The 22,340-nt window shown below is 45.5% G+C and overlaps 1 protein-coding gene and 1 pseudogene across 1 annotated transcript in view; one reads left to right on the top strand and one right to left on the bottom strand.

Annotated features, from left to right (window-relative positions):
- The window catches only part of LOC101969846 (xyloside xylosyltransferase 1), a 156,964-nt gene that overhangs the window by 64,519 nt on the left and 70,105 nt on the right, over positions 1-22,340 (bottom strand). The window contains exon 3 of the mRNA XM_078044021.1: positions 13,024-13,156. Coding sequence (XP_077900147.1) covers positions 13,024-13,156 — 133 coding nt within the window. The remainder of the gene's footprint in view (positions 1-13,023; positions 13,157-22,340) is intronic.
- Positions 18,597-20,466, top strand: LOC144375595 (SUMO-conjugating enzyme UBC9 pseudogene; annotated as a pseudogene).

The following is a 22,340-nucleotide window of genomic DNA, read 5'->3' as shown; positions in this document are numbered from 1 at the left end:
AGTGAGAGTACTGACCCACTGATGACGTCTGAGGTTCCAGGCCAACAGCAAGAAAGGTTTGGCCAAGTTTTTGTCTCAATGAACCTTTAAACCAGATTCTTAGACTGATTCTGGGGCACCCATGTGCTTCATTAGTCAGCAGATCGTGTAATTGTCAATATTTAAAAATCAGAGCTTTTACATTAACAATGCAGATCTCTGATTCCTGTTTTAAAGTAAGAGTAGAGAGGTGGCCTACAGGACCAAGGTCCCATTCTACATTCCTCCCAAACCCTGCCAACCCTGTTTTAAAGAAAAATAATCAGATGTGACATCTCTGGGCACATATTCAAAACAAATCTAGAAATATCAGGCAAGAGACGGGGTATAGATGGGTTCAATTTCTTTCCCCTCTTCAGCAGTCCATTTAAAAATATTTGAAAACTTATATTACTTCCTAGGGGCACTAGGAATTCTGAAATTACACTGCCACAAGCTGTAGCCTGAGCTCTGAATTACAGATGATTTCCTTCTTGGACCTGTTACATGTTACACTCACTAGATGATCACTTTTTCTGCCGAGAGCTAATCAGATGTTCTCTCATTTCATAATTAAAAAAAAAAAAAACAGTCACCCACTCCATCCTACCTTTAATGGGACGCACTAAGTGGACTGGGGCCTGAGGTTCTTTTCCAGTTTGAGCAGGTGGCTGGCAGGCACCTGCACTTAGAGCTAATCCCATGCAACCCATTTGATCCACAGATCTAGCTCACAAAGAAAAACCAGTATGTTGTTCCTCCTCCCGGACCATTTCAGTCTCCTCTACAACCAAAGGACTCAAGAACTCTACTCCTCCTTGTCTGCAAAAGCATATCGCTTGATCCTTGTACAATGCCCTTCACTTTGGACAGTAGCCATCAGTGAAGTATGTGTAGAGAGGTGGCCTATAGGACCAAGGTCCCACTCTGTATTCCTCCCAAACCCTGCTAACAACCTGGTAGGAGAAAACAGGCATGAGAAATGGGGCAACTCTCCACTGTTCCTCCTAAATACTGTGATTCATCTTTATGTCTTTACTTCACTTAGACCCTATCTCCACTCTGAAGCAATTACATTATTATGAACATGAAGGTCTTGTTCCCTGCCAGCCCTAGTACAGTGCTGGGATTATATTGCCTTTTCTATAGTTCCAAGTTCATGATCCTTGGGCCCATCGGGATAGGATGGTCCTGGCAGTCAGGGAAAGGTTCTCCATGCAGACACCGGGCTTCATTTCATTTATAGGGCCAAGGGGAACCACGTGGAGGCAGAGAAGCAGTCAAATGCACCAGCACCTCACTCCACAGTGACTGACGTTAATGCGGCCCCGAGAGTAGTTCTCCACAACTTTACATTTCCGAAAGTCCATCAGAATTGGCCTGTCTGGCAATGAGTGCTCATATGCAGAGGCAGGGACGCAGCAAACATCCAGGCAAATCATTACATACTAAGCAATTCTGGTTTTTAAATAAGCTTCCTCTTCTATAAACAGTGATATAAAAATCCCAATGACAGGGACACCAGGGAAGGCCTGGTTCTGGATCAAAAGGTTCCTATGAACATTCCTTGATGTAGGGAGCAATTCTGCCACCCTAAAACAGAAGATCACAGGGGTTCACATGATAAATAGTAAATGACTGATTTAAAGAAGTCACCCGGTGTAGGAGCAGCAGATAAGGTGTTCAATTCAAAGCCAAGCTTAGTTTAAAAGCTTGTTATTTCCACAATAACCAATTCTGTTGCCAACCTGGAAGCAAAGGGCTGGGAAGTGAATATCCATTCCATTTTTTCACTTGTAGAAATGGAGGCATGCACTGAAACATGACCTGGGATGGCCGTAGAGCATTTTGAAATTACCCTCACATCCAGCTGGTCTTGCTTAACTCAGTCCTTTCCACATGCTGTTTGTCACAGAAGGTCCCCTTATACACATGCCACTGTGATTCAATAATGCAGTTTTTCTGGAAAGATGCTTACAGATAAGTCATCTTTGCTGCTTAGATTTCAGATGAGGTTCTTTCAGGGAAATATTTATTTAATTAAAAAAAAAAAAAGGTTGCACTAATGTGAAAAAGGATGGTCCTCTTGGGTCCCACTGTCCCTTGCTATACCTCAGCTATAGCACCTGCCCAGGCTGGCCTCCCAGACAGGTGACCTGGAGAGGTGGTCCCAACAGCTAGGCTGCAAGCTTCTGGAGGTCAGGATTCAGGTTTTCTCTACTGCACAGCCAAGCCCTCTCTGGGTTTTCTACTGGACCCTGAGCTCGGCCCACTCTCAGTGTACATCTTAGAGGCTCCATGCATAAAGCAAATGCAAACACCCCTTTCAAGAGATTGTTTAGAGGAAGGAAAGGTCACCCACTTCTTAGCATTTTGAAGGCAGAATATAAAACTGAGGGCACAGTGGTCAGCAGAGTTTGCAGGTCCTACAGCAGAGTGTTTCTATGGCCTCTCCAAGGGGTATCTCTAAACAGTAGTGCTGACCTGGTATTGGCATCTATATTAATCCATTTTTCATGGCTATCATGAAATGTCTGAGGTAGAGTAATGTTATAAAGAAAAAAAGTTTAGGGCTGGGTTGTGGCTCAGTGGCAGGGCGCTTGCCTAGTATGTGTGAGGCACTGGGTTCGATTCTCAGCACCGCATATAAATAAATGAATTTAAAAAATAAAGGTTCACCAACATCTAAAAATATATATATATATATATAAAAAGAAAAAAGTTTATTTAGTGAACAATTCTGGAGACTCAAGAGCATAGTGTAGCATTGGTTTGGCTCTAAGGGCCTCATGGTAAATCGCATCACAATGGTGAGAACAGGCGTGGGAAGAAGAGATCACATCTTTAAAATAAGGAAGCTAGAGAGAATGAGGGGACTAGGCATTTTCCTTTTTATACCCCTCTCCTGAGAACTCACTATGTTCCTGTAAGAACTACCTTAGCTCCTTCTGAAGTCAGCACTCCCAAAGACCTAAGGACTCCCAGTAGGCTCCACCTCTTAAAGGTCCACACCACCTCTTACACTGCCACACCCAAGACCAATCCTTGGGGGACAAACCACATCCAAACAATTGCAGCATTGGAGCTTTGTGTCTTTACTACATTTTATCTGCCCTCTCTCCCCTATCCCTCCAGTAAAATCTCCTTGAAAGCAAGAACACTGTTTTCTACTTCATAATTCCTCAAAGCACTGAACCCTGTGGCTCACACATACAATGAGCCCAATAAAAATGAGAACAATGATGTTTCCCATGGATTGTCTTAAAAAAAATCATAAAAAAACCTAAGGTGAAAGCAATTTCTATAAGGAGACCAGTGATGGGACTATAGAGAATCACTTAATGGCCAGCCAACCCACCACTGAGGGAGCTCCCTCTGATAAAACATCTGTTCTCATTTACTCAACAAACACCTCATATATGCCTGGCGCTCAGTCTGCACAGCAGGGGCAGGACACACAGCCCCCTCATTCCAACCTTTGCTCATTCTTTCAGGGGACGCCTGTGTCCGTGCAATGTGGTGAACCTTTTCTCGCTGAACCAGTAGCGCTGACACACTCATCATGTGCAGGCAGGCAGAGGGCGGGAAAGGAGTTGGGTTTTCAGACATGGGAGGCTCTTGCATGTTTAACCGGGTCCTCATCTCAGCCATACATGTCCATCTTCAGCAGCTGCCCTCCTAACACCCCACAGGTCTTCAGATGGCAACAGCCAGGGTGGGGCTGGTGGGGGACAGCCATCAGACAGCAACCACATCACCGGTGTCAAAGCCCCACTTGGATTCTTCCATATATAGCTTTTTTCCTCTCCCTTTAAAATGCATTTTCATGGATGTCATTAGAAAATAACAACCCACAATAGACTTTCATGTCTTAGAGGGAAGATCTGCCTCTTTACAAGTGGTTCCCCAGGGCCACAGCACTGCCTCCAGGTCATGCGGGCTATGTTAAACCAGCCCAGTTTTTAAAGAAAGCACTATTGAAAAAGATGGAGCAGATTTGGACCTATTTTTTCTTGTATTAGGCGCAGGGTCTCTGTTCTAGTGCTTAAGTCTTTGATCCACTTTGAGTTGATTTTTGTGCAGGGTGAGAGACAGAGGTTTAATTTCATTTTGCTACATATGGATTTCCAGTTTTTCCAGCATCATTTATTGAATAGGCTACCTTTTCTCCAGTGAATGTTTCTGGCAACTTTGTTTAGTATGACATAACCATATTTATGTGGGTTTGTCTCTGTGTCCTCTATTCTGTACCTTCATATACATTTGGTGCCAATACCATGCTGTTTTTATTACTATAGCTCTGTAGTATAGTTTAAGGTCTGGTATTATGATGCCTCCTGCTTCACTTTTCTTGCTAAGGATTGCTTTAGCTATTCTGGGTCTCTTATTTTTTGAAATAAATTTCATGATTTTTTTTCTATTTCTATGAAGAATGTCACTGGGATTTTAATAGGAATTGCATTAAATTTGAATAATACTTTTGGTAGTGTGGCCATTTTGACAATATTAATTCTGCCTATCTAGGAGCATGGGAGATCTTTCCATCTTCTGAGGTTTTCTTCAATTTCTTTCTCTAGTGTTCTGTAGTTTTCATTGTAGAGGTCTTCCACTTCTTTTGTTAGATTGATTCCAAGGTTTTTTGTTTTGTTTTGGGTTTTTTTGAGGCTATTGTGAATGGAATAGTTTTTCCTAATTTCTCTTTCAGTGGATTCATCACTGATATATAGGAATATTTTTGACTTATGGGTTTTGATTTTATATCCTGCTACTTTGCTGAATGCATTTATTAGTTCTAGAAGTTTTCTGGTGAAATTTTTTGGATCTTCTAGATATAATAGGCCCAAATCTTCACCACATCAACCTAGGATCTGACTTCCTTAAAAGACTCCTAAAGCGCACGCAAGAAGTAAAATCAAGAATTAATAAATGGGATGGATCCAGATTATAAAGCTTCTTCTCAGCAAAGGAAACAATTAACAAAATGAGGAGCGAGCCTACAGATTGGGAGAAAATCTTCACCACAAGCACCTCCAATAAAGCATTAATCTCAAGGATATATAAGGAACTCAAAAAACTTAACATCAAAAAACACAAATAACCCAATCAATAAATGGGTTAAGGAACTGAACAGACACTTCACAGAAGAAGAAACACATCGATCAACAAATATATATAAAAAAGTATTCAACATCTCTAGCAAGTAGAGAAATGTAGCTCAAAAATACTCTAAGATTTCATCTCATTCCTGTCAAAATGGCAATCATCAAGAATACAGGCAACAATAAATGTTTGTGAGGATGTGGTGAAAAAGGTACACTCATACATTGCTGGTGGCACTGCAAATTGGTGCAACCACTCTGGAAAGCAGTTTGGAGATTCCTCAGAAAATTGGGAATGGAACCACCATTTGACCCAGATATCCCACTCCTTATTTTATACCCAAAGAACTTAAAATCAGCATACTATAGTGATGCAGCCACATCAAATGTTTATAGCAGCTCAACTCACAATAGCTAGAATATGGAACCAATTTTGGTATCCCTCAATAGATGAATGGATAAAAAAATGTGGTATATATACTCAATGGAATATTACTCAGCTTTAAAGAAGAGTAAAATTATGGCATTTGCCAGTAAATATTTGGAGAATATCATGCTAAGTGAAATAAGCCAATCCCACAAAACCAAAGGCCAAATGTTTTCTCTAATATGCGGATGCTATTTCATAATAAGGCAGCGGGGCCCTAGGGAAGAATAACATTACCTTAGATTAGGTAGAGGGAGTTGATGGGAGGGGAGGGGATATGGGGATAGGAAAGATAGTAGAAGGAAACAGACATTATTACTGTATGTTTATATGTGACCACATGACCAATATAATTCTGCAACATGTACACTCAGAAAAATGAGAAATTATATCCCATCTATGTATGATACATCAAAGTGCATAAATGTATCCTACTGTCGTAACTAATTAAAACAAATAAAAAAGAAAGAAAGAAAGAAAGAAAGAAAGAAAGAAAGAAAGAAAGAAAGAAAGAAAGAAAGAAAAAGATGGCATGCTTTCCCTCTTTACTCAGTTTCAACTCTAACAGAAACTGACAGGCTCAATTTTGAATAATTTTTTAAAAAACCAAACACAAGAACAGGACCGAGAAATCCATCTTCAGGTGTTAGAGGATAGAAGAGAATCTAACACCTTTTATCTTCAAGTCCTAGTTTACGCATCCTAAGGCATGGATGAAACCTAGTGAACAATAAATTTATATCAGCTGTAAAGCCTCCCAGATGTGCCAGTTACATGCACATCCTGGTTTGAGACAATCTGGAGAAAGATGGAAAATGCTGGCTGGCTAGGCAAGGGAGCCCCCATCTATTTTCCTCTCTCATGCCAACTAATCTATGCTAAGGAACCTTCAGACACAATGACTCCATGGGTTCCCACAATGCCCACAGCTCCTCACCCTGCAATAGCAGGTTTGTTTAAAAAAAAAAAAAACTTACATGACATTCACACATGAAATGGTGTGACACTAGGGATCTGCTTTGAAATAATCTGGGGAAGAGGAAAAGTGAGTGGGATAGAGATGAAATAAGACTGGGTCGGGGCTGGTCATCATGAAGGCTGCATGGAGATTACAACATCAGAGCACCAGAGCGTCATATGATTCCTTCTACTTTTGTAAAGTTTTCCATATCAGGCTGGGGCTGTGGCTCAATGGTAGAGCGCTTGCCTGGCATGTGTGAGACATTGGGTTTGATTCTCAGTACCACATAAAACAATAAATAAAGATACTGTGTCCATTTACAAGTAAAAAAAAAAGTTTTCCATAATAAAAAGTAGAAAATGAGTGATCTCAAGAATCTAGCAATGTTTAATTAGTTAGGTATAAGGATGGTCAAGACACGCTGTGAAGGGCTGGAGCTAGCGCAGAGACAGAGTGCTTGCCAGCATGCACAAGTCTTGGGTCCATATTCAGCACCACAAACAAAGTATTTTTTTTTAAAAAAAAAGATACACAGTAAATGAACCAAAAACAAATGCACAGGGCATATAAAACAGAAATTGATTTACATACATGCACCAATAAACTTGTACAATTTCTCAAAAAACAATACGCTGTTAGAGGATTTTTTTTAAATAATTGCTTTCATATATATATATATATTTTTTAATTTAAGGAGAGAAGGGGAAAGGTCACAGTAGGGCTTAAAAATGAGATGAACATGGCCATGGCCACAGTCTGGAGTCAGAAAGCAAAGACAGTGGCCATCAGCTCACCCTCTGCACAGGGGAGCAGGAGCCAGAGACACCCCCGGCACAGGAGTGGCAGAAGCAGGCTGCCAGCCCTGGCCCTCTCGGCCTCTCCCCTCCTCCCTTTCCTTCCTCCTCTGCTGTGACTGTACTGCAGTTCTGTGTGCACATCTTCCCCTCCTTTGATCTCTTGGTTTTCAATATTCTCTTGGGACATTAAAATTTCCCTGCTTTTGTAGACTAGTTATTTTCTCCTTGTAACACTGTCAGTTTCTGTTTTGCAAATGCCTTATATTGTTTAAGGTATATAGTAAAAGTACCTTCAATTTATGAAGGTAATTTCCTTAGGGGAGGCAGGGAAGGAGGGGAACACAGTACCCACACCCTTGCTAACTTCAAAGAAGCTAGGGAAGACAGCAACCAGCCTTTTGGTCTTCAGAGTAGGAGGAGGGTGATAGGGCAGGGACTTCCTCAAACTGAGAAGGGGGTTCAGATGCCTAGAAGCCAAACAATTAGCACCAGTTATGTTACCAGTAGCCCTAGTTTTACAAACATAGAAACTGAGATTCAATGATTATACAATTTCCTGGAGTCCTAGAGCTAATTTGCCATCCTAGGACTCTGGATAACACTGCCACTACCACTGCCCAGTGCTGTTCCATATCAGGCACTGAAAACACATCGTCTAATTTAATCTCCCATCAACTCTGCCCTATATCGTGTTGTTCGGTGCTTTAATTTCCATTTTCAACTAAAGAGACTAATGTTCAGAGAGGTCAAAGACTTGCTCAAGGTCACACAGTGATGGAGAGGCAGCAGTGGGCGCCAGTCCACATCCTTCCCCCCTTCTCCCCTATACTTCTGAGTGGGATAAGGCAGCTGGGGAAGCTGGATGAACATTTTCATTCCAAGCTTCTGAAAGGAAGCTAGGCTGGTATAGCACTGTCAATTTAAAAACCATGTAGCCTAAAAGATGAAAGAGTGGACACTATTAAAATACTTGACACAAAAGCAAATTCCTGCCTGGTGGCATATTTGCAGCAGCTGACAGGATTAGCCTGCTGCTCCCTCTGCGAGGGTCTGGGCTCACTCCAGTGCACAGCAGGCATGCAGAGCCAGGAGAAAGCAACCGGAAGCCACCCCACACACAAAAAGCCACCCCTCAAAGCCAACACCCCTCATCAAAGCTGCCACTCAGAAGCTCCTCTGGCTAGCTCCAGGACAGAGTGACAAAAACCCAGGCTCCTCCTCTCTCCCCCTCTCCAGGGTCACAAGGAATTCTGTGACCTGAAGCTAAGCCATGCCAGCCCTCCTGACCCCAGAGGTCTCCCCAGTGACCTGGGCCAGTTGGCTCCTGGCTCCTGCAGGACAGGCAGCTCAGGCCTGGCCTCATTGAGACTCTGAGGGCCGCCTCCTGCCCTTCATTCTCTGGCCCTGTTTTCCCTCACCAGCTTCACTTCCGCACCCTTTGTTCCTGCTCACTCAAGGATCTTGTAGGAAAGCCAGATCCCTTGCTCCTGCTAAAAAGGGAAGGTTTTAAAACTTGGAGAGGGGTAGGGCTGCCAGATTTAGGGAAACTCAAACAAACAGGATACCCCATTAAAGTTAAATTTCAGACAAACCGTAATGATTGTTTAGTATAAAGATGCCCACACAACATTTGGAACAGTCTTATGACACAAAACTCTGTTTTATCTGAAGTTCAGTGCAACTGGTATTCTATAGCTTAACGGGCAGCCCTGTGTGGTGGGGGCGGGTGGAAGTAGCAAGAGTCTAGAAGCACAAATCATTTGGTAAAGAAAACTCAGAATGGAGCTGTGAGGGTCAAGGCAGGAAGGAGGAAGCACCTTTGCTGAAGATCTCTCATACCAGAAACTCCTCAGTGCACTATTTCATTTGAGTTTTCCAACAATTGTGTGCATTAGATACATTTACTCTCACTTACACATGAAGAAACAGAAGGTCAGAGAATCCAGTGACTAAAGTCTAACTTGCTTCTGCACACACCCCACACCATCTCTATTGTATCGAGCTGCTTTCCTGCTGGTGGAACTGCATAATTTCTATAGGCTGCAAAAAAAAAGGGTCCTGACTTTTCTAATTCATTCATAAGGAAGCAACTTCACATGGCATATATCTGCAAAATATAATTTTTCTATTACAGAGAAAGCACTGGAGTCTTCTCTCCTTTGGGGTACTTATCCCAATCAAGCACATCACCCCCAAAGGACCCGTCCAGGGTCTAGCGCTTGAAGAAGACGCAAAGAAAGAGTCATAGTCAGGAAGTGCAGCATTCCATTGAAGATGACCACGTACCCCAGTTTTCAGATGACAAAGGACAAGGGATGTGTGACCCCATAAAAGATCCTAAGAGAGAAAGCACCCTCCATCACTTTTTTTCCCCCTTGTAGAGGAGATTGAACACAGGAGCACTTACCAATTGAGTCACATCCCCAGAACTTCTTATTTTTTATTTTGAGACAAGGTCTGGCTAAGTTGCTGGGGCTGGCTTTGAACCTGTGATCCTCCTGCCTCAGCCTCCAGAGCTGCTGGGATTACAGGTATACATCACCATGCCTGGCCTCCATCACTGTTCTAACAGACTAAAATCTCCATTGTCCAGAAAACAGTCAGCTAGATGTACAATTGGGGAAAAACTTGTAAAAAAGCTATCTGTCAAAAGGACAGTGGGAAATACTTCTCCCCACCTTCCTCTAAGCTTTGAACACCTGTGGCACACAATAGAGAGGAAAAAGTCATAAAAATGACTGGACATGTGTCCTTTTGAAGTACAGTAGCTGTGGGACAAGTGACTATAAAAATGGCATAGTTGGCAGGATCCACGTCTGCTCCTGCCCAGTGGGTTTCCAGACCAGAGCCCGTGTCCTGAGCCAGTCAAGTGGAGCTTCGGTGCTGTTTGTTTTTTTTTTAATTTCACTTTCCCCTCATGGATGCTAGCAGATCCCATGTACAATAAATAACTTGTCCACACCACACTTGCCACTTCGGGAGACCCCTGGGTCATTGGAGGGCAAAGAATATAGGTGTGGGGTGAGTGGCCACCTCTGCAGGAACCCACCAGGAAAGAAGACAGGGCACGGGTCCCACAGACTGTGACGACCAAGACCAGGAGGTGGGGCTGAGGCTGCCTGTGCAAGAGAGGGGCCCTGCTCTACCTGTACTTGCATAAGCATGGCTTACTCTCCCCATTTCCCACCCTCTTTCTCCTCTAATCCTCCCTCCCACCCCTGCCAGGTGAAAATCCCAAAGCTGCAAATACTGATACCAGCCTTCTAGGATACAGGAGACTCCAGTTTTCTTGTGGAAAAAAGGCAAAAATACTCCATTCCTTGTCTGCTGCCAGCCTCAGCAAATAGTAACAATGCATACTTTAAAAGATAATTCCACAGAGCCAGTAGGTGACAGTAGTCTAGGACAGTCATTCCCAGCCTTAATTAGTAGAGGACTTTAGAAACAATTTGGAGGGGCAAAGGAAGGGTCACATAAAGGAGTTTGAATTTCTGTTCCTTCTGCAAGCCTGTGCCCTGTACAAAACATGCTTGGACTCTGCATGGTGGAGGGCTCCCAGTTCTCATGGTATCACCATAATAGTAACTGGCTCAATTTCATTTTAAATCCAAAATCTTTCAGATATTTCTTTTTGGAAGGCCAAATAATTAAGTTGATTTAAGTTGCACTGTTTCTAAAATCTAAAATAGAAATTCTGGCCAACATTATCTAAATTAAGTGTGATGAGGTTTCTAGGTGTTCTCTTGGATTACATGAGAAGATTCCCAACAGGAGCTCGCAGGCTTCCCTGCTCCATGGCACTTCAGTCAGCCCAGTCTAAACATGTCAGGGGACCAGGAAGAACTGAGCAAGCCCTGGGAGCTCATCTGCAGATAAGCAGCCTCTGGATACAGGGGAAGACAGGAGGGTCAGAAGGACTGAGACCACCAATGCCAGAGCTGGACAAGGGAGGTCCTGGAGCTAATCTGTTCCTCTGCTCGGAGGGGAAACCCGGACTCCTCATGCAGTGGCAGAGCTGCAACTAGCACCTAGGACTTTATGTCTAATGCCCCTATCACCTCCCTACATGGAATCTAGAACCCCAACACAAGATACTATTTACCTGAAGGTAAATTAAGATGGCAGCAATTTGCCTAAACCCCATCCTTGACCCTCCACTGCAGAACAAGAGTACCCTCCCCCCAGTGACTGTGGAGCACTTGGAAAAGGGTTATGTAAGGGAGAACAGCCCACAAGGCCCCAGGAATTATCAGCTCATTCAGAGGCCTTGCAGGAATTTCCTGTTATGTGATTTGAGACTTGCAACTAGCCACCACCAAGTGAAGGCTGTCTCTCCTTCCTCTCTCTCTTTTTTTTTAATTTAGTTATTGGTTCTTTTTAGTATACATGAAAGCAAAATATACTTTGATTAATTATAAAAGCAAGGAATATATCTTATTCTAGTTAGGACCTCATTCTTAAGGATGTACCTGATGGTGGGACTCACTGTGTTGTTTTCATATATGTACATGGGAAAATTATGTCAGATTCATTCCACTGTCTCTCCTTCTCCTATCTCTCCTCCGGGGTCACTGGAGCTTTGAGTCACTAGATGCCTGGGCCTGAAGATCTCTAGTGACTGGGCCTCTCTCTAGGAACGATGTCCACAGGGAGCCGTCACTGGAGGCTACCCAGAGAACAAGTAGCCTGCAAGCCCAGGGGACAGAGGAATCCCAGCTCTTTCTGAGAAACCTTGGGCAGCTCTGGCACTGGGTGAGGTGTCACTCTACCTGTTGGAGGATGAGTTAGCAACATGGAACCAAGGCCATGGGACTTAGTTTTCAACAATGCCTGCTTCTGCTCTTCCTCCCTCCCACCCGTAACTATAGTATATGAGCACACACAATACACAAAAGGGTAGGTGCCACATGTACATACCTACCCTGGTGGACAAATAAAGCACAATCCCTCTTATCCTCCCCCAACCACCCTGGCTTTGGGGATCTCTCCTTGGTTTTCCTTATAATTTTGAGCACTCGTGTTATGCACCCCCAAAGCCTGCCACTTAGTTCTGGCTATCATCGCCCGTAGCCACCACTGGCTCATTTTGTTGCTATCTAGCATTCAACTAGATGAACACATTTTATTTAGCCATTATGTTGTCTAAAACATATAAGCTGTTTTTAGTTTGGGACTATACAGAGAATATTCTTTAACACATCTGGCTCCCAGATGTGGAGTTTTTCTGTGACATGCACTTGACAACCAAACTCTGCCACATGCAGAAGGCGCTTTCACCTAGGCCAGCTCATGCAATCAGTGTTCCCAGGAGATATTGCCTTTCCCTCCTCATAATGCCACCCATCAGTTCCCCCCCCCACCCCCGTCACGTATGAGAGGGGTCATGGCGATTCCAAGGCAAAGAAAGCCCAGTTGTCACCAGAATGTAGGTTAAAACCTGACACCTCCTCTGCCAGCAAAGTTCAAGATCTTAAACTTCTGAGCTTAACCAGAACCAACAATTGAAACAACTGGGCTTTCCAGATGAAAAATGTCACAATGCCACCCAAAGTATCGGGGCAGCATCTCAGCTTAGGGGCCAAACTGCCTGCCCAGGCTATCCTCAGGAAGTAGGAATGTGTTCCCAAGGCCACAAGAGTGGGAAGAGTGCACACCGCAAACACCATCTCTGTGGGTGAAAGAAAAGAGGACAGGGTGGGGAGGGGTCTCAGCACTACCTACCTGTACACTGGCTGCATCTCTCTGGCTATGCCAATGATAGCACCTGGCAGGAAATTGTCAAACTCTTCAAACAACTCCCGGATGTTGGTCTTGTACTTTAGATCGAGGTCCAGTTGAATGATCCGCTGTATCTCTGGAGGAAGAAGAAAAAAAGAAAGAAAATAAGGCCAGGTGTGGTGGTGCACACCTGTAAGTCCAGAAACTCAGGAGGCTGAGACTGGAGGGTCACAAGTTTGAGGCCAGCCTCAGCAATTTAGTGAGATCTTATCTCAAAATAAAAAAGAGAGAGCTTAGGTTTAGCTCAGTGGTAGGGCTTATCTCACATGCTGTCCAGTGTTAAATTGCTCATTTCACTCTCAAGTCTCTGATCTGGATGATACACTATGTGGACACCCCACATAAAACTCAAAAGTGTTCAGTGCTTTCTCTTTGGAGCATGGGGTGTTAACACTCCACAAAAGAGAGAAAGAAAAGACATCATCAGCTTAGGCCCCTCACTAGTTCATTCTGCAAACCCAGATCTGTGTAGAGATGCTAAGCCAGAGAGAAAGAGCTGGAAGACCTTGGACACAGCCATGCTTTCGATCCACTGTCTACAAAACAAAAGGAGCCAAAATTATTCAGCCTTGCAATTATCTGACATGTAAGAGCTGTTAACTTCCAGTCTCCAGATATTTTGAGGGTGAGAAGAGGAGGGCAGCAGAGCTGATCCCAGGTAGAAGCACAGAGGCATGGCCAGTTCACTCTCTTGTCCTTCACCAGCCAAGCCTGATGGAGTTTGTGGCACTGGTGCCAGGAGGGGGCCAGACACTAGGCGGGCAGGGGCCCTGGCCTCCAGGGCAGACGGGCAGGTGCCTGCAAGCAGAGAGGAGCTAAAGCTGAAGCATGGACTAGAAGGGCCATGCAGATTCCTTAGAGGGGTGCCTGATGCTGAACGATACAGGAGAGCAAGTACTTGTACCAAGGAAAAGGACTGGCCCTGGGTCAGAACACATGAGCTCAAATTCCACTTTTGCTGCTCATTAAACCTGTGACCCTTGGAAGGCAGTTTTACTCTCTGAATCTCAGTTGCTTCATCTATTAAAATCAGGAGGGCAGTACTCATCTCATTGAGACAGGGAGCTGGAGGATGAGGTGGGTGAGAAATCTTACAGGCTCTAGGAATCCAGAGTCTGGACAGCAGGAAACTCACTAAGGCTTGAAGCAATCAAGGAAGACTTCCTGGAGGAGGACTTAGGCTGGGTCCTAAGCATGGAAAAGAAGAGGTTAAGTGAAACCCACACCCACTCTAGAACATCAGGGTTCACCCTTTTGCTCACTACCACCTTTTCTTGCCTGGCCAGTCATAGTATTACGACTCTCTGAGGACAGGCCACCCTCTGAGGATTGGGACCACATCTTTGGCATCCTGGCCTCCATCCATTGTTCAGGGTTTGGTATTCAGCAAACATTCACATGTGTTTTTGGAATTCAATAGCCAATCTCTAAATTAGTTCACACACACACACACACACAAAAAAAAAAATCACAGCTTATAATTCAAGAAAAACTGATTCATTTGTTCCTTGTTCTATTTTCCTCTGTGACGCAGAATCAAAACCTTAGCTGACATTCTACGTGACTCTTTTAGAAAAGAAAAAAGAAAAACATTATAGCAGATGAGAATCCAGGCTCAGGCCAGAGGAAAGCAAGAGGCTGCTGGGCTGCTCTGGCCCTCGCACAAGAGGGCAGGGGAGGGGAGCCGGAGCCCGCCAGGCAGACAGATGTGGATCCTGCTGCCTGCACACTGCAGCCCCCACAGGAGAGGAGTGAAAGGGCTGTTTTCCTTCCTGGACCTAAAAACAACAACAAGAGCGACAACCAAGGAGTCAGGGGAGAGCCTGGGAGTCTGGAGGTCTGGAAGCCTGTGCAGTGACTGCTGGCCTCGGAGACGCCGCCCTGAACAGGGGGAGGAGGAGAGACAAGCCTTGGCCAGAGCCTCGGGGCGCCGGCTGCCCTCTGAGGAGGCCCTGCACAGAGAGGGAAGGACCCCAGTGGAAGGACATGAGGAAAGGATGGGAAAGAATGCCCAGGAGTGAAAGCTGCAGTCACCAAGAAGTCATGGTAGACTGGTGGACCATCAAGGGCCAGCCATCTGGGGCTGGGGACACCCCGTGGCACACACATCTCCAGCCATTTATCTTCTTTCTTTGGGTCCATCCCATGCGCCAGGCTCCCACACCCAGGTTTCAGGCAGCTCTTACACATGGAAAAGCCGAGCCACAGAAAGTCCTAACGAGACAGGGACAGGAGAGTACACCCTCCCCGCAGAGAAATCCCATGGTCCCAGTTCCGCAGATAAGAAGGGTGAGGAATCAAGGCCTTGGGCCAGGACATGGGGCAGCTTTGAGGATCACAGTGGCAGTTCTGCAGTGTTGACAGGGTTATGAGAGCTGGGGAACCTCAGCCTCCTGGCCCAGGGAGTGCTTCCAGCAACAGCCGCAATGGCCACCCAGAAGAATACTTTTCTCAAGGAGTTTCTCGGGGGCCAGCATCGCCCCAGCAAAACAGCTTATTTCCTATAATTGCCCAATATATTAAGCAGAGTTATTCCTTTTCGAAGATGAAAAAACAATGGCCCACGATCACACAAAAAGTCCATGTTGGAGTGGGGCCGCGGCTTCGGTCTGCTTGACTTGAAAGTCAGCACACTCCTTCAAGTGCATCCCAGTTCCCCTTCAGAGAGGTGCTAGGGAGACACACTTTGGCTCTGCTACCCCACACAGGGGTCCAGGGCTACCAGAAAGGGCCAGGGATGTTGAGAGACAAGAATAATTCTGGGCAGCAAGCTGGTCAAGTGTGGGTTTTCAGGAAAGTACACAAGGACTTTATGGCAATGTTGCTGTACCTAAAGAAGCCTCTGGTGGTAGGAGAAGACTCCGTCCACTTAATCCTAATGAAGCTCTTCATGGGAAGTGTCCCACACACCATGTGTACCCTTGGGCCTTTAAGACCACCTGAGTCCTATTTATTCTGCAAGCAGCAGCCTGAATGACTCCTTCCCTGGGTTGTCTGGGTTGGCCCTGGTCACATATTGTGACCTCTTCTTTGTGCCCCTGAATGGCTGCTGTCCCTAGCTGTTGCTCCCTGTGCACCTGCTCACCACTCTTGCACAGAGGAGAGGGACGTGCCAGGAGGGCAGAGCTAGAGACTTTAGATGCTTCCTAAAGACACCCTGCTCCCTCATCTCGGTAGATTCCTGTCATGTTTTAATGAACCTCTCCATAATTCGAGCACTTTCCCTGCCCTGTGCACACTGGCTGGAAGCGAATCCTGAAAGGTCCCAGGCAGCCTCAGGACCCAGGACTCGGAGGTGCGTTAACCGTACTTACAGTTCCTCATTCCTAGAGCACCATCCAGGAGCCTCTGCAGCTGTCAACACTGATTCGGGGGGTGCTTTACCCAATGAGGTAACTGCCTAGGAAGGAAAGCAGCCACAGCTCAACACAAAGAGACCCCTTCACCCTGATGTGAAAGGACAGGCCCAGGCAGGGGACAGAGATCGTTCCCTTTTATTCAGGGAGGCTGGAAGCCTCCCACAGAGACTGTATTGTCACACAGGCATCTGTCCAGAAGGTATCCTTTTATGAACTATGAAATAAGATGCCAAGTTGTAACTGTCGACTGCTGAAAGGAGGGCAATGCTTACCAGGAACACTGCAATTCATTAGCATGAGACTGCTTAAAGGGACTTGTCCTCTGTTCTCTGGCCATGGTGAAGCCATCCCCATGAGGACTATACCTGGGCAGTTTTATTCATAATGATGAAGGTGCTCTGAGGTCAAATTAAGATTGCTGCAGGGAAGGGACAGTCATAGTGATGGCCCAGAAGAGATGCTGGTTGAAAGGCAGCTGGTACAATGGCAGCAGGACCACTCAAATTTAAGGAATAAATGAATGTGATACTTGTTCCCAAAGCCAGGTGGAAATGATATCTATCATGCACAGGGAAGAATGTCTGAGAAAGGCAGACAAGACATCTACAAAACTCAAAATAATGGCCAGCATCCAGGAAGGACATGGATGGACATGGATGTGTACAAACAGAATAATCAAGAATGACAGATCTGAACAGACAGCCTGGTAATAACTAAGGCAATCTACCCATCTTACAGGTGGGGAACTGAGGACCAAAGAAAAAGAGGGGCTTGTCAGGGGTCACACAATCAAGTTAAGAGGCAAAGCTGAGCTGAGAACTCAGGTCTCTGACTCCCCAGCTGATGCTCTTGTGCTTATTAGACTTCAGCCCATCCTTTCAACATGGGCCATAAACTCCTGGACAGCAGAAAACATAATATTGTGGCCCAAAGGTGCCCAGCACAACCAGCTCATGAGGCATCCACATTATCAGCCCACACAAATGTCAACCTGAAGATAAATAAGGAGTGTAAAAGAAAAGAAGTGAGACGACCACACGGCTCACATCTCACAGCCAGTTCTCTGGAAAGAGAATGTTGTTCTCCCCATTCAACCTCAGGCAGAGATGCTAAGAAATGAACCATTCCTTACACTCCTCTAAGAACATACCTTGAGTTGTGTTAAACTCAAAGGAAGACAGGGGCCACATCTGACGCTGCAGACACTGAGTGGCCCCAGAAGTCACAGGCTCAGTGCCTGGCGAGAGACCCTCAGTCACCAAGAAAAAGATGCTTGTCATCCACCTCCCGGTTCCCTGTTCTAATCAGACCTGTTTGTTTCTGGAAAAGTGTTTGCTGCAACGTCCAGTTAGTTACACCTTCTAACCAGCCCCTCATGGCTAGAAATTTTCTTATGCATTTGCTTAAATCATATCAATAAGAGTGAAGCATCAATACATGCCAGAGGGAAGCTTTCCACGTGTAGGGTCAGTGCTGTGTGGGCCCCTGGCATCGGAGGTGCACACTTGTGCTGAGCATTCTCCTTGGGTGAACTCCGCTGCCTACCACTGGCTGCCTGCCCTGGAGAGGACAGAACCACATGAGCTCCCCCGATGACAGTCTGGCAACCCACTGAAGTGTGCCACCTGAAAGGGGGAAAAGGATCCAGGGCTCTCTGGTCTGACACATAATTCCACTTGTGCTTCAGCTCCAAGGGACAGAGTAGAAAATGTGGTCCCCACAATAAGGTGGAGGAGGGAAGAATTCACTGGATTAGACAAAGGGGAATAAAGAGAATGGAGGGGGGATGGGAGTAGGAAAGACAGTGAAACGAACCAGACATAATTTCCCCATGTTCATATATGATACACGATCAGCATAACTCCACATCATGCACAACCACAAGAACGGGAAGTTATACTCCATGTTGTATGTATGATATGACAAAATACCCTCTACTGTCATGTATGACTAAAAAGAATCAATAAGAAAATGCTGTCCTTTCTTCACAAGGGGATGTGTCTGAGGCCCTGTAACGCCAGGCCCTGCTGGGGGGCACTGACCTGCAGAAGGCCACGTTCATGGCATTCATAAAAGCAGGGAGAGTCCCAATCCACATTCCTGTCCAGAAACAGGCTGGGACAACTCAGCAGCTTCCAATTAAATCAGCCACAAGGCATGTCATCTGACCACGCGTGGAACTTCAGCCCGGGGTGAGTAATCAATGACACCGGAATACGAGCAGAACAAGGGAAAAAACCCCAAAGAAAAAAGACGCCTTTCCTTTCCCTCTCCTCCCTCCCCAGAAACAATCCCTGGCAGACATGTCGTCTTAACACACAGAGAACAACATGTTCAGAAAAGGAAGAAGAGCAAGTGGGACAGTCACCCTGGGAAACAGGCAGGTTCCCCAGGCAGGCAGCTTGCTCCCTTTCTATCTTGAAACCGCTTCAGAGCTTCCCAGGGATAACTACATAACCCTTCAGAGGGTTTTCACTGGAGAACAGCAGCCCAAGCTTCCATGGGAGGGGAAAGGGTTTGAGAAGAAGGGGGAACGATGACAACACTGAGCTATGTGACTCTGGCGTCCTGATACAGCAGACCTGGAAGCAGCTGCGGGGAGAGGGGACCTGTTTTCTCACTGTCCACTTTGAAATACTGCAGCCATTTGCCACCTGCTTTATTGTACTCTGGAGCTTTTTAATTGCTGTTTGGCAACACCTCTGGCCTGCAGGAGCCAAAGGGCAAGTGGACGAGGCGGAGACTTCCCCTGAGAGGCTCGTGACCCGAGAGAGGCTGTTTTGAGAACCACGGTCCCTGTGTGCCCCACCAGCTACACCAGGACGGCTCCACCCCTCAAGGGGTTCCGAGCACATGATGGATGGATGGCCTGCCGCTGTGATCACAGGCTGGGCTGTGTCTTCAAGGGGATCTGTGTTTAGAATTGGCTGTGGTGGTTCTCACATCCAACAGGAAACTTGGGTGATTTCCCAACTGGCCCTGGCCCTGGCCCTGGCCCTCAAAGTGCCCTTCTCTATTCACTCTCAAATGGAAGGCCCAGCTGCAGGGCAGCTGGTGAACTATGGGAAGAGCGGCTCTGAAGGAACACAGCAAGAGACACCAAGAGTCCAAGGCTGTGGACACAGATTCCTGGGGCTCCTCCAGCCTGGTCAGAAAAGCACTTCCTCTCCAGGAGCAGGGAGAGGGTGTCTGTATGCCAGGGCCCTGCTGAGGGCTCCTTGTTTACTGACTCAGCTAATGAGTCTCCCCTGCACTTATGCTAGGGAATATGAGTACCTCCTACTTCCAAAGGAGAAACCTGGGGCTCAGAGAGGTTTAGCAACTTATCTAAGAAGGTCCAATAAGAAATCAATCATAAAAGTGCCTCACTCAACTGTTTGACCCATCACATACAAATTTTTGAGAAAAGTCCTCAGACATGTCTTAAGCTCCCTATTTAAATCCCATTATCTGAGACAAAGGGAACACCACAGCCTCTGCCCCTGCACTGTGCCAGGCCGTGGCCACCCAGGGACTTTGAACAAGTCGAGGATCGCCCTCAGCAGACTTGCCCAGGAGAGAAAAGCTTGGAGGAAGGACTATCCCTTTGGCTTTGTGGCTGTCCCAACTAAGAACCCAGATGGCACGAGGAACCTGATGAACTGGGAATGTGCCATCCCAGGAAAGAAGGGGACTCCGTGGGAAGGAGGCTTGTTCAAGCTGCGGATGCTCTTCAAAGATGACTATCCATCCTCACCACCGAAATGTAAATTTGAGCTATTGCTATTTCACCTGAATGTGTACTCTTCCGGTACAGTTTATCTGTCCACCTGGAGGAGGACAAGGACTGCAGGACAGCCATCAGGATGAAGCAGATCTTATTAGGAATACAGGAACTTCTAAGTGAATTAAATATCCAAGACCCCGCTCAAGCAGAAGCCTACATGATTTACTGCCAAAACAGAGTGGAATATGAGAAAAGGGTTCAAGCACAAGCCAAGAAGTTTGCACCCTCATAGACAGTGACCCTGAGGCATCACAAAAGGAAGGGATTGGTTTGGCAAGAACACCTTTTGCAAATCTCAAGTCGCTTGTGCAGTTATCGGTTCCCTGGGAGGGTTGGGCGGGCACCATCTTCCATTTCCGCCACTGGCATGCAGTTCTCAATTTGCTAAATTGCCTCAGTTTTTCATACAGGATCTCTTCCTTCGGTCTTTTGTATTTTTTGATTATTATGTAAAACTTGCTTTTATTTTAATATTGATGTCAGTATTTCAACTGCTGTAAAATTATAAACTTTTATACTTGGGTAAGCCCCTAGGAGCTAGTTCCTTTGCTTGGATGCAGGTATGCTTCACCATTCAGAGCTGTCCTAGTTTCTAGTGGGCTGTGTGGAAATCCCTGTCCCTCCCTCCCATACCCTTCTCTCAGAACCTGGCTGTTGCTAATGCGCCTCTGATCCAAAGCCAGCAGCATCTTGACCTGCACCCCTTCCTTTGTGTTTATATGGCGTTTGTCTGTGTTGCTGTTTAGAGTAAATAAGCTGTTTATATATTTTTTTAATCCCATTTTTTTAAAAACAAGAAAAGCTTCTGTATCAAAGGTGGACATAGCAGAAAACTTCATGTCATCAATATGCATTAACTGAGACTTCTATGGACAGAGTAGGGTTCCCCATTCCCACCATCACCTCTCCCAAGACCCTCATTCTCAAGGATTTTGAAGACTACTAGGATTCCCCTTCATTGAACAGAAGCCAAAACCAAACTTCTGGAAAAGAAAGCGTAATGCCACAAATGTAAGCTGAAAGGAAATCTTTAATGACAACTGTCAACATGTATAAATATATCACACTCACAGAATCATCCAAATGCAATGCGAGGTTAGAATTATTATTTCTACTTGCCAAATGAGAAAACAAAGAAATTAAGTGTGGTAATCAAGGACACAGCTGGTAAGCAGAACACATATTCAAAGTACCAAAGCCCTGTGCTTGCTCTTCACCCCATGCTCTCCTGCCTTCCGGGTCCCTGGACGCCAGGATCGGGCCAACAGTCAGCTCTACAGGCTCCACTCAGCTGGGAAGTCCCTGCCTCCAGTGTGCTAATCTATGTTTTCCACATTAGCAGCTGTCCCACACCTCTGAGGGAGGGGGAATGCAAAAGGAAATGAAGCTCATAAGAATGATTTATGCAACCTGTTAGCAGTTCTGGTAAGAGGTTTGGGGCCAGGAGGTTGATATTAATGACCACAGGCAGTTTTATATATTAGCTATACAACAAAATCTTTCTTGCAGCCCTGCTCACCTCCTCTCAGAATAAATCATGGAAACTGTCAGCGATAGCTCAGCCATACTGTTGTTGCTAACTCTCAGCTCCTGTTTTGTGGATAAAACAAATTATTATGAAAAGATGTAATTTTTGCTGCAGAGTAAGGTGGGTCTCCTTTGTCAGTCTTGGCAACTTCAGTGACTAGGTGCAATCATCTGCTTTAGGATAGGATGGAACTCATTTATTCATTTATTTTGATCTTGGCTGGAAAACAAGGGATATATACATACGATACATAACATCCAGTCTAAATTTTCCTCTCCACTTACAGCTTATACACCTATTTATGAAGTTCAATTGTGCAAGGGAAGTGGGATTTTACATCTGAAAATCTTCCATTTCTATGCTATAGATGTCCATGGTCCCTGGTGGCCTTTTCACATGTCTCTCTGGTATCTGCCAGAGACTTTTTTCTTTTTGGTCTCCCAAACCTGGAGTTCCCCTTCCTATTTGGAACAGTTAGCCTGAGGTAGGCTGTTAGTCTTCAGGAGCCAGCTTTCTTTCAGACTTCTGGAGATGGAAGCCATAGAACCCAATCTTCTTTGGGCTGAATTAACAGATGTTCTCTAAAGATGATTATACCACTGACCTG

Source organism: Ictidomys tridecemlineatus, chromosome 3 (genome assembly GCF_052094955.1).
Source record: "Ictidomys tridecemlineatus isolate mIctTri1 chromosome 3, mIctTri1.hap1, whole genome shotgun sequence".
In the NCBI taxonomy this organism is placed as follows: domain Eukaryota; kingdom Metazoa; phylum Chordata; class Mammalia; order Rodentia; family Sciuridae; genus Ictidomys; species Ictidomys tridecemlineatus.
Note: the sequence above shows the minus strand (reverse complement) of the source record. Positions and strands in the feature narration are given on the sequence as shown.